At 36.9% G+C, this 13,769-nt stretch overlaps 1 protein-coding gene across 1 annotated transcript; it reads left to right on the forward strand.

The window, feature by feature from the left end:
* The first annotated feature begins 12,936 nt into the window (after nucleotides 1–12,936).
* LOC150103647 (uncharacterized) lies at nucleotides 12,937–13,419 on the forward strand. The gene has a single exon (XM_090398504.1). It carries the CDS (start codon nucleotides 12,937–12,939, stop codon nucleotides 13,417–13,419), a length of 483 nt encoding a protein of 160 aa, XP_090254630.1.
* The last annotated feature ends 350 nt before the right edge of the window (nucleotides 13,420–13,769 follow it).

Raw genomic sequence — 13,769 nt, forward strand, 5'->3', positions numbered from 1 at the left:
TCCAAATGTTTGGCCTCCAAACTCCCTAGACCTTAACCCCATGGATTATTTTGTATGGGGCGCAGTTGAAAAAGACACCAATCGCACTTCCAGTAATACAAAAGCCCAGTAAATGGATAAAATTAAAACAGTTTTTGCGGCCCTTCCCAGGGAGACTGTAGCATCAGCTTGTTCGAGGTTCCGAAGCAGAATTGAAGCTGTGATCGATGCTAATGGTGGTTATTTTGAGTAAATCTTGTTGATAGTATTGTAATTAACTCTGCCTGTAATGTTTTTTTGTCAATTCATTAAATTTAATAGATACAAAGAAGATTTTCTTTTTCCTTACGAAACTGTCAAATTTATCCCGAACACCCTGTATTTTTACTAATAAGGTTTCAATTGTTTAAAGAGTAATTCTCAGTCGATCCTACTGCGAATAGCTCTGCTATTTGTAAACAAACTAATCCAGTGATTTACTAATCATAAAGCGAGTTATATTTCGTTTTTTCAAACAAAATTTAAGACACTTAAACTGTTACAGCACACACACAAGATCTGCGGAAGTTGTGTGAACATATCTGGTAGGACAAAAGTAGATCACATCTGCACCACACTAAACATAAAAACCACAAGAAACAAGATCAACATTCCATGCATAAATATACGCACTAAAAACGCAAAGAGGATGTGTTTTTAATATAATATATATATATATATATATATTAAAAACACATTAAAACACAATATTTATTTATAATATTTTATAAATAATTATTTATAATTTTATTTTATTTATAATATTTATTTATATATAAATTTATAATGTTATTCAGTGTAAATTTAATTATTGTATTATTAAATTGATTTTCATTATGTTAATTTGAAAAAAAAATACAGTGAGAAAAATATTTATGCATTGCAACTCACCATTGAAGTTAGCTGAGCAAGGGATGCAGCAGAAGGATGCCAGCTTCTCGGCGAAACACTTACCACATTTACTTTCAATAACTTGCCCTCGCGTATAACTCGCACCCCTGATTTGGCTTTACAGAAAAATACATTAAAAAGTTTTGCATGTACCTCACACACGAAAAATGTTTAAGCATGTTCACTTCGAGGCGATAGTAACTCGCTCCCCGCGGTAAAAACACGGCCTCCCCACCAGCCATTATACTGCAGATGCAAGAAAAACAAGTGGTTTTATCGTATCCCTGATTAAGGTATGGAGGCTTTTGCAGTCTGTGTAATATATTTCTTAACAGAGTGCAATTAGAGACAGCTGTAATAAAAACGGCGCTAACAAATGAATTACATGACCCCTCATACAGAAACTACGCTGTATAGACTCATGCAAAACCATCTGTTGCACGAGAAACAGAGTATCTAACTAAAAACTATTTTCCAATTTTCCAATTACATGAAATAAGCGTTTGTTTTATTGCATTTGAAATTCTCGATGTCATTAAGACAGGCCACAAAGGCTAACTTCAAATAAAATTCTACCACGAATTGAAATATGCCATATAATGCATGTGTGAGTTCCTGTGCCAGCTCAAACGAGATAGCTGCTCATAAGAGAGCAGCTGTCTTCGTAGCTGCTCTCTGGTGTAAAACAAAATTTAACTTGTACGCATTGTAACAATTAAAAAAAAAAGGTGGAATAATTTATAAGCGTATAAAAAGGATATATCAATAATAAATCGTTGACGTGCCAGCAAAATACTCGAACGTGCTACTTCTGGCACAGGTTCGCCATCTATAGTCTATTACAACTGAGCCTCCCTAGCTCAGTTAGTATAGACGAAGCCATTGGGTCGGAAAGACCTGGGTTCGATTTCCGTTAGTGGCGTGAGGAACCTTTATCTGGTCTCTTTCTACTAAAGGTGAGTTAGCCGGTCTCATACGGTGGTTAGGGGATTTTTTCACCAGGAAACTGGGATTTTTCGTCCCCCGGAAAAAAAAAACAGGCAAACCGGCCCGTGAACACACATGGATTACAGTCATGAATACTTCCCAGCCACATGCCAGTCTCGAGCCCGGAGGGAGAGACCGTTGGTGAGCTACTCCGTAAAAAATCTCACCAAGAATACTTTGTGGGCAATGCGTATAAAGTCGCCTACGGTCCGAAACGACTGAAAGGGAAAAATCACCACCATTACACAGCTATTATCAAGATATTTTCTTTACTTCAGTTATTTTTTGGATTTAGTGAATTTTATAGCTACCAGAACACAATTCTGCCGCACATCCCAGAAACATTTCACCGTTCCGAAAAGTTAAATGTGATAGTTTATGTTAAATTAGTTTGGATGAGTAGCGAGAGTTCACTCGGCATGTGATAGCCCGTCGGGAATTTTAATGAACAGTAAGATTTTAAACTTCGGTGTTAGGCTGAATATGCGGGGGAGAGTAACCACACGCGATGGATTAACGGTAAATGCCACGCTCATTGATGGGAGAAGAGTAAAGCAGAGTAGGTGCCGGTCACCGCTCAGAGAAACACTGTTTCGAGCAGTGTCAAATGGATGCCACGTAGGAAATGTTTGTCGAGTGGGGGGGGGGGGTGTTTTTCCAGCTGCAGGTGTTTGTCTGCGAGGGTCATTACATGTGTCACAGTGCAGCAAACAGGACACGATACCACGCTCACTCGCACGCACCTGGCACGCTTCCAAAATTTTCATTTCACGTACTCTCATTGCACCATTTCAGGACAGATGCGTTTTAAGCCTTCTCCATTGCATCAGCGCAACATTTGTTTGTCGATTGTCTGATGCAAGTCAGCGGTATTTCAACACGGGCCAATATGCTCTTTAATCTGTTGCATTGTTCAGAATTAAAAAATAAAATAAAATAATTACTGATTATGGTGGCAGCACTTACCTACTTTTACTCTATGGTGTGTACGTGCTGCCACCTGGTGCTCATAGAACTAATTTTGGGTTAAATTTTTCTAGACGCAATGGATGGTAGTTGAGGTTCCATCGCGAATTGTGTAATGTAATGTTGTTTTACAGACCTTTTTTTATCACAGATAATCCATTTTCCTCAACAAATTACGCAACAAATACGACGTCTTCGTTTAAAGTAACTCTCAGAAAACAGAGGCGCGCCAGTAGTGTCCGGCGCCTGTGTGCAAAACTTCAGTTGGCGCCCCTATACCCCCCCCTAATAAAAAATCACTTTATAAAAACGTATCAGTGAGTAAAAATGAAATACGAAATATATTAATTATAAATTTATTGAACAAAAAGCAGAAATTACAAAAAAAATGTATAAAAAAACAATAAACATACCAGAAGGGTACAAACACAACAAAAATAAATTTGAAAAAAATAAAGTAAATAAATAATAAAATAAATAAATAATAGTAACTTACAAGTATATAAAATAGGAACATATTAAACATTATTGGGTAAAGAAATAGTTAAATAAATATTTACAAAGAAAGAAAAATCACTTAGTGAATTGAGCTTTTCTAGTTTTAATTAATTTTCATTAATGAAAATTCTCGAATAATATCACGTGTATCAAGTTGATCCAAAATATCTGACTCTATTGAGTTAATGGCAAGATTTGAAAGTCTGTCTTGTACCACTGTTGGAGCGCAAGTAGTTTTTAATAATTTGAAGTTTAGAAAAGGACCGTTCCGCAGATGCCACAGATACCGGTAATCACAAAAGAATCCGAAGAGCAATTGTAAAGTTTGGATCAACTGTGATTAAGTCGTTTGAATAAATATACTGGATTATCTGATATATATCGTTTTTAGAATTAGAAATAAATGGTTGACAGTGTAAAATTTCTTCGCATAAATCGTCTGCTTCAATGTCTGAATGATTCTCGTGTGTTAATTTTCGTCGTAACTTTTTACAACAAGATAATAAATATTCTTTATTTCGTGAAGTACTTAACAAATACAAAAACTGAATGGAATTCATATGTTCTTTTAATAAAGTAAATCCTTCCTGCAAAGATTCTAATGTTTGATCTATTATGCAGAGAAAAAAAAAATACTTTAAATGAAATTTCAGGATCTACTATATTTTCGTTTTCATGTTCTTAATCAAATTTTGTTGTCTTTTTACGTCGCCTTAGTGGTCAGCGACTACAAAATACAGATTCTGCGTCAAATTTTGCTGTAATTCATTTGAGCTTTCTATAATTTCTTTGAAAGTTTCATCAGACCTATAATAATTTAAAAATCGATTTAGATCATTCAATGCATCTAAAGTAAGTTGGAGATTCATAGATGAAGACGGCAGTATTTTGCTGACAAAATTCACTTTATTTAAAATATCATACCAAATCTTTGGCGCCGTTACTATCCCGGCGCCCGTGTGCGTCGCACACACTGCACATATGGCCGGCGCGTCCCTGTCTATATATATAAAAAGATAAGCCGAAATTTGAAACGTTTTTTGTTTTATCGGCTTACCAACCCGGAACAACCCGGATTGGGTGCCGTAGGCTACGGGGAGGGGGACCCTAATATATATATATATATATATATATATATATATATATATATATATATATTATATATATATATATATATATATATATATACACTAGGGGGGTCGCATCGGGGGGAAGCCCCCCCTAGTATATATATATATATATATATATATATATATATACAAGTGTCGCATCATAGCAATTAAGTTTCCCCTAAAGTCGATTCATTTTCTAGCCCCTTATAGGCCATTGTGCCTAACACGTAAGGTGAAGATAAAGACATAATTTGTGAAACTTTATTTTAAACACTTCTCTTGCAATTCTTCTTTCCGCTGGTTTGCCCTAATCCTCGTCCCAGAACTACGCCACTGTTGTTGAGCTTTTTGGTTATCAACTGGAATTCCGCACTCTTTCAGTGTTGTTGTTTATGATAACTCACGTGGCTTTTAAGTAGTTCAAATGAAACATAATGTTCGATTTTTTTTTTTTTTTTTATCTTTGTTGAATCTTAAAAAGATTTTCTTGAGATAGAAAAGCTTTACTTACTGCTTTGGGTCAAAAGTTTTTATAAGTTGGAATCTTACTTTCAGACGACGACCTGATACGGTTTTCAGCAAGGATAAAAATTCATATAGAAACCGAGAAGTGTAGTGTTAATGAAATATTCTTTCTTTTGTTGTTTTTATTTTTTATTTTCTTATTAAACCCACATTCCAGTTATTATTTGGTATCATGTTTGAGATGTTAAAACCTCAACTCTAATTTCAATCTTTATTTTTTATTCATTGGATAACAACCAGGAAGCTCAGCTTAGGAAATGCACGAGACATTGAAATCTATTGAAGGTAATCCATTAAAAAAAAAAAAAGCAGTGTTTCCTAACAAACGATCAAATCGATCATAAACACATTAAGTGTGTTTGCAGTCGCTTTGTGCTATGGCGATGCGACTCATTTTTACAGTAATTGATTCCAGGGTCTCTTTAATTGCAAAAAGAATTATGGGTTGTTCTACAATAAAGTTGTCGCTATACTGGATGTACATCACTGTACTAGAATTACGTTGCCATTACGAAATGCACCTTCTCAGCACACGGACTGGATGAATGTTTGAAGAAGGAGATTACTTTTTGTCAGACAGCGCTGTGACTTCGTAAGTGATCATCGAACTAAAAATGTGTTGTTATATCGCACTCCGAAGCTACGGCTCGTTAACCTGAAACCTGAGATTTTGGAAGCCAGTGGCGTCATTTGTACGTCACAGCTGTTCACGCGGCGTGATTCTTCCAAAAGGATTGGAAAGGGCTCTCTATCAACACGCGCCACAAACTCAGCAATTCAGACCGCACTGTTGGGTCAACAAGGAAGTCGCAAAGGCGAACTGCGAATGCAATAAATCCGGTGAGCCTGTTTCAGAAACACACTGAAACGTCGATTTGATACAAATATTTGCGTAAGCTTCGTACACCGATGGCAGGTTTTAAAGCCTGAAAGGAGTTCATCTTAATTTCTGTTTTTATTTAGGTTCTGTATTTATCAAAGTTCGTAATCGGATGTTTTTTCATAAGTTTATGACTTCATCCCCCCCCCCCGTTTTTTGGGGGGGGGTTATATGAACAGGTCTCAAAAAAAAAAAACTTTTTTTGTGTGGTGTGTGTGGGAATTGCATTTTGATCGCCATTTTGTCTTAAACTTGATGAGTTATTGCCGGAACTGACTGTTGTTCATTTTAGCTTGCATACGACGTCTACTTTGCCAGATATTTAAATATCATCCAGCAGAGCTACATCGACGTGTAGCCTACGATTTGTTCCATTTGTACGAATCCCTTTTCTCAGTGAGTCCGTCTCCATAGTCTGGGAAAAAAAAAAAAAAAAGAGAAGGGATTTCAATAGGATAGAGAAAGGGGAAGGGTAATATATGAAAGTATTAAAAAAAGTTGCTGATACAAAATAAAAACAATGGAAATAAGTGAATCACACACGCACGCGCGCACACACACACACACACACACACACACACACACACACACACACACACACACACACACGAAGCGCAATAAACAAATAGTAAACAGATATCGACATCTAAAGAGCAAAATAATTTTCTTTCAATTACTTTTACACCACTGACTATGTTATGAAGCTGAACTCCTTACCGGGGGAATTCTGGACTTAACATTCATCATCCATAATGCTAATAGATTTTCCCAGACCACTGGTGATTTCAGGGTCAGGCTGAAAGTATACGGAGTGATTAGTTTAGTTTTGCATTTTTATAAAGTCTTTTTTATTTATTTATTTATTTACGTTTATATATTATTATCTTGCGTTCATAATCGGTACGTATCTCCTTTCTTCAAATCAATGAATTGCGCCTAAAATGCACTCAATTTTCGTGAAAAACGAACGAGTTGCCATCTCCATTAATTAAGAGACATTTCTGAAAATCGCTGCAAATATGCAAAGTAAAACCGATTTCGTATTCCAAAAATATACAGAGTGAGCCAAAAACAATGTTTAAATATTTACTTGCACGAACTGGATGCAATTATTCGCCCAAAAATGCTCTGAAACGCTTTGATAATTCTCAGCTGACTAGGGAATGCAAGTTTCTCCCAGGACCAATTCGGGCCCTTTGACGAATCTTCTTTCTGGGCGCCATCTTACTTGAGAAAAATTAGCTGCCTGTAGCCGGGTACTTAGGAAAACCCACTCTTGGGATAGTTCTGTTTTTTTTTCTACACTAAATCCACAGTAAGCTGGAAACTCTGGATTGTCTTCGGTAGGCTAACCCGTAGACCAGAGATGGACCTTTTCAAGTTATTCCAAGCCTCCAGTAAGAGGGATGGTGGCTTTATATGGGGAGATGAAATTCATCTCCTCTTTCTTTCTAACACGAAGAAAATGAATTGCCGATTCAGGCTTTGAACTGGTGGTTTTCAGTCGTAGGCCGTAAGATGACTAACCCGAGATTGCTGCCTAAGATGATCAGTTTTCTGAAGTGCAAGAAATTTCACCTAATCATCAATCCCTTCCCATTTACTTTTAGGATTTAAAAACTTTTAAAATCAAAAATTCTCTGGAGTTTGAACGCTGTTTTGCGTTTTCAAATGAAGGTGAATGCGGTTCTTTGGAGTGGATGAAAGTACTTCCCCTAGGGCCTCTTAAAATATGCCCTTCAAAGAAATGTTCCAGCTGGCTTCGGGGAATTTTTTTTTTTTTTTTGTTGCAAACTTCAGTTTAAAATAGACAGTCGTAGAAAATCTGGACGATTCATACATGACTTCATTACCAAGGTTGTTGTTATTGTTGTAAGCGCAGACTAAAGTATTCGATGCATCTCGCATAACGAACCATAAAAATGTCGACCCACGAAGAGACTGCAGCCAGTTAACAAGAATTACTGCGCTCGCAAAACGTGTCTTGGCTGCTCGCTTCCCAGATGTTTGCCTCATCAAGCAACCATCATCACCATGCTGACACGCTTCTGGTACCGTTCCAGAGCTCACGTGTCTTCCTACTCGATCAGGAGTACTTAATGCACCCCCCCTTCCCCCACAAACAGGCTAATTAGCCGTGGATGACATTGAAAGAAGAGCTTATTGTAAATCTGGTGTAAAAAGTGTATCATTGAAATAATTCCCCACTTTCTAATATTACAGATTTGAAAAGAGTGCTCAGCACAATCGATAACATCAGAAGAGGTCCATGATGAACTCAATGGACTTAAGAGAGAACGCGAATAACTTAGATCTTGGTGCGATTGTCAACTGTAAACAAAACTATATAATCTAACCTCTGTAAAAAAGTTTTTTATACTATTTAAAATTCATCCAAGGACGTCAACTTATATCATGCAAATATTAGATCGTTAAGGTCATATTTTGATAATTTAATGTCACTTTTCTCAGAAATCGAACCACATATAGATGTACTAGTCTTAAGTGAAATTTAGATCAAACAACTTGAAGCTGATCGTTGTTCTCTCGTTAATTACGACACGTTTTATGACTATTGTGATTATAATCGTTCAAGTGGATTAATTCTGTACGTTAGGAAAAATACTCCCCCCCATAAACTGGAATCAAATATGAACAGTGCTAAAACTGTAATAATTTACGTCATAGCAATGAATATACTTATATTTGCTACATACCTGCACATGATGGCTCAGTTCATATATTTCTATCAGAGCTAATGTCCTAAAGACCTTAAAACACGATAATGTCAAACTAGCGGGGGATATAAATTGGGATTTATATAAGATTAATAGCAAAACGGAAGAATGAAAAAAAGTATATTATCTACGCGTGGTTTTTTTGCATGCATTGATAGTGATAGGAGAGAAGTGAACAACTCAGTAAGTTGTACTTATCATATATTTATAAGAAACAAAATGGCCTATGAGGTATCCTTCGCAATCAATTTTAGGAAAATAACAGATCATCATTCTGTACCAGTGATGGCGAACCTATGACACGCGTGTCAGCACTGACACACTTGAGGGTTTCAGGTGACACACCTTGGATGTTGAAAAATATTGGTATTCTGATGAAAAAACTGCGATAAATCGTGTAAGATGGCTCTCAGTTAAGGCGAAGTGAAAGAACTTTCTACCAGCAGTCAGCAACAGAAAAGTCATTAAATGTAATGGAAGTTTGTAATTTCAGTTTATTAAACTAATTGTATAATATGAATTCATAGATTTTATATCAATGTCCTATTAAATAAATAGCCTAATATGATATGTATTAGTCACCATCTATGATTGTGTAGTTACATTTATAATGCATGTATGCAAGTGGCACATCAACAAATTCAACATTTAAAAAAAAAAAAAAAGTTGGACACACCTGGGTAAAAAGGTTCGCCATCACTGGTCTATACTGTTGAATCCATCATTACCTAATAACGTTCATATGAGCTGCGCAGTTGTCATAAAACATTCAAAATTGGCACCGATTATAATAAATATGAGAATTATATAAAACATTATCAACTGCCCCAAAATGATTAATCCAGACTTTAGTCTCAGCTGAAGTAATTGACAAATATTAGGACGAAAGTTGATAGTTAATTACAGTTTTTTTAAACGTCTTGTTTTGTTATATAATTACCTTCAACATTTTGCTAATAACGTTATTTTAAAATTTTCATTTCGGCTTAGCATTCAAAAATAGATTTGATCACTGCGACCAAAAATTCATAATATTATGAATTTTATTTTTATTACTATAAAAATAAAAAATAAAAACAGCATGACCATCGGTGATTAAGATAACCATTACGGATTAAAACCTGAGTGCTCGAACAGAATCAATGCACATAATATTCTGCAAAACATTAATTGAAGATTTTATTCGGCAACAGGGATACCCAAATAACGTTGGGTCTTTGTTTATCAAATGGCCCACCTTTTCTTGTCCAGGGTTACTTCTTGAAAATTGTTTTGTAGGCCTAAAATATATTTTTTGGAGTTATCAAAGAGACAGACAGAGAGAGAGAGAGAATGAGATACCACCTAATATTTGAGTCCGCTGCGTGATTTCACTATCTTAATTGAAATGAGATGATGTTGGATCCTATAAAGATTTTTTTTTTTTTTTAGAAAAATTAGGAAAGATTCTAAAGTATTTAGAATGTTTGGTCATCGATAACGAGTAAAAGGTTAAATGAAATTTCAGGGAAAGAATTGAAATAACTTACGCTCATAAAATGTGTCAATCTCGTAAAAGTAACGGGCCTCCCTGCGTTAGAATTCCTGTCTGCACTTCCGCTAGCAGTCTACTCGCTCGCAGTCAGCTTGAGGTTTTGTTGTTCGAACTTAGTCACGGCTAATTAATTTTCCTTAGTAGGTCAAACAGCTTTCGCGGTGTACGAAAGCAGTTCGCATCTCTCTCTCTCTCGCAACGGGCATCTGAGTGAAGTCGTCTTTCTGTCATTCGGCTGAGTGCTCTTTTTCGCATGCACTAAAGTGCTTCCAAGGATTACCCATTCCAGAAGCCGTAATTAACTCAAAAAGGTTAATTCATGTGACCCCCCCCCCCCTTCTCGTTTCACCAGCTTGACGCAGACTGTTTATTTCCTGATACTACAACTGCGTCCTCTTCTTACACTCGGGTTCTCTTCGGAACGTTGAGGTCGCGTCGACACGTGATCTCTTTCCACTTTTTCGCAACCTATTTGCTTCCTTGGGATTTTATAAGTTGCGCATCAGCCTCCCAACAGTGCTATAGTTGTTGAGTGAGTCTGTTCACAATATCTCATCCTGAGTTCCCCCCCCCCACACAAATTTTTAGGTTTCTTACTTTCCGATTTCGACAATTTATTTAGTCCGCTTTTTTTTTTAAGTTGTTCTGCGTCTTAAAACATGAATTTTTAATATCTGAGAATTTAAACCTGAGAAATGACCGGAACAGGAAATAAGTACCATCAAAATTTAAATTTCGATGCGGAAAGTGATATAAATTTAAAATTTTTAAATTGTAAAAACTCAACTAAATAAAGCTTGATATCATGATATTACACCATCAGATAGGCATAAGTATAGTTTCATGATGGTGTGTCAACCATTTGTGCTAAGAATTCTTTGTTTCTAATTCTTAGTGTATTTTGTATTGCTTATGCAGCAATAGGATTTCGGTGGCTGAGTTCAACATCTGCTCCATTTTCACATTTTTCACTATACAACTCTTCACTATTCCACTGCAGTCTTTCAACTTTGACTCATCTGCCACTGGCGCCTTCTTTTTATGCACCTCCAACTACCGATCTTTTTTTTCTTCTAAATGTCCTGCCTCAGTTTGCTCCTTAACCCTACCAAGTCTTTTCTGCTATTCTCACTCGTGTTCATACCATTCTGCCATTCCCCTCTCTTTCGCATCTTCCTCTGTCTTACTGCTGTTCGCTGTGTGGAGATGTAATTCTCCATATGTGTACTACGTTCGCTGTTCGAACTTTCGCTACGCTCGTATGACTTCTTTTTTACATTATACTGATGCCATATACGAGAGCTCAGGAGACCTATAAGCACATCAGTTCCGTCTGTGGGGTGCAGATGAGGACTGAGATAGAAGTTTATTGATTTTCCGTTTTTTGAAGAGCTGCAACTTCAAATAGGTTTATAGGTATATACTTCATGAGGAAGACCCTTCCAGAGGATAGAGGTGGACCGAATAAAATAGGAAGAGGAGAAGTACGTTCGATGTGTTTGCAGTTGCACAGTAAAGGGATGCTGGGCAGTACCTGCTCTTGTATTGACAAGTGCAATAGAAAGTGAAGGAATGATAGTTGCCAATTCACCAGATCAGTGACCATGGAAGTACCTGTAGAACAGACGTGATGTTGAAGTGAATCTGAAAGAGAGGGGTCATCAATGAGCCTGATTGCTCGCCTCTAGACAGTGTCAAGGATTTTTAAAGAAGTTTTATGTGCTCCACCCCGAACATGTGAGCACTATTCTAAGCATGGGCGGATTTGTGATTTATATAGGATTAGTAGCCGGGATCTTCATTCTGGATGAAGTTCACGATCTTCATCCAGAGGGATGACGATCGTGAACTTTATAGAGAAAAGAAGCAAGAAAAGTAGTGGCGAAAGCCAAAGCAAAGGCATATAAAAATTTGGATAATGAATTAGAAAACTGGAGGACAGAAGAAAGTTTACAGGTTCGCTAAATATCGGAGTAAAGCAATGAAAGATATCTCCAAAGTGAAGCAAATTAAAGAAGCAGATGGAATTATAATAAGAATGAGGAGAAGGGGAAGCTGTCTGAGGAAGAGGGACTACCAAATGAAGGAATTGACAGAGGGGAAGCGGTGAGAGCGATGGCCAAAATGAAGAGTGGAAAGGCTGCTGGACCATACTGGTGGAGGTCTGGAAAGCGTTAGGAGATGAAAGCATTGAATTAATGTGGAATCTGTTGAAGAAGATCTATAGTCAATAGGTAATTCCTGAGGAATGGAGGCAGAGTGTGGTGGTACCTATAAGGGAAAGGGAGATATACATGACTGTACTAATTATAGAGGAATTAAACTTGTCTCATACGATGAAGTTATTTGAAAGAATCAGGTTGAGAGAAGAAGTTAATATTGCAAAAGAACAGGTTGGTTTGGTTTTATACCTCAAAGAGGAACTATAGTTGCAATATTTATTCTGAGGCAAATGATCGAAAAATACATGGAAGGACAAAGGCCACTACGTGTCGTTTTTATAGATCTAGAGAAAGCATATGACACACTACCTAGAAAAGAGATATGGAGAAGTCTAAATGAAAAGAAAGTGCCAGAAAATGTTAGATTTTCTGGCACTAATACAGGAAATGTGCAAGCAACAGTTAGGAGGCTGTTTGAGAATAACAGAGAGTTTTGAGGTAATAACAGTTGTTTTACATCAGGGACCAGCACTCAGTCCTTTTCTCTTTAATATGGTAATAGATACTTTGACGGAGCAAGTTAGAGAGAGAGCTCCTTGGAATATACTATGATATTGTGCTGTGCATGGAAACAAGAAAGGAAGTGGAACAAAAGCTGATAAGATGGAACAGAGTATTAGAAGAAAGAGAACTGAGAGTTAGTAGAAGAAAAACTGAATATCTGGTTTGTGGCCAAAATGTCGACACTGAGGTAGATGTAGTGCGGAATAGAAAGGTCATCAAGAAATTAGATAAATTCAGATATCTGGGTTCAGTAGTGGATAGTAAAGGTGAAGTGGAAAGGGAAGTCAATAACAGAATTCAGGCAGGATGGAAGAAATGGAAAGAAATGTCAGGAATTTTGTGTGATAGAAAAGTTCCAGTGAAATTGAAAGGGAAAATATACAGAATGGTAGTGAAACCTACAGTGTTAAATGGAATGGAGACACTGTCTATGAAGAAGTCCGATGAAAGCAAGATTAGTGCTACAGAAATGAGGATGCTTCGACGGCTGTGTGGAGTAACAAGGAAAGACCAGATGAAGATGAACACATCAGAGGTACTATAAAAGTGACTGCAATTACACACAAAATACAAGAAGTACGATTAAAATGGTATGGACATGTAATGAGGCGAAGTTAAAAATATCATGGAAGAAGTGACATGATGATTGAAATACAAGGAGGAAGAGGAAGACCAACGAAGACGTGGAAAGATAATGCAGAGGAAGAACTGAATTAGAAAAATCTGGACAATGATGCACTCTACAATAGAAACCAGTGGAGAAACGTAAAATGGGGGTAGGCTTGAGCGAAATAAAATGGCAAGTTTCTTGGATGCTGAGGAGGCTACCGATGTGACGTGTTTATGCCAGGAGAGACTGGAGGTAAACGTTAGTCCAAGCAGCAAGCAGAAGAG

The sequence above is a fragment of the Typopeltis vanoorti genome, chromosome 9 (genome assembly GCF_054136105.1).
Source record: "Typopeltis vanoorti isolate ZY-2024b chromosome 9, IOZ_Tvanoo_1.0, whole genome shotgun sequence".
In the NCBI taxonomy this organism is placed as follows: domain Eukaryota; kingdom Metazoa; phylum Arthropoda; class Arachnida; order Uropygi; family Thelyphonidae; genus Typopeltis; species Typopeltis vanoorti.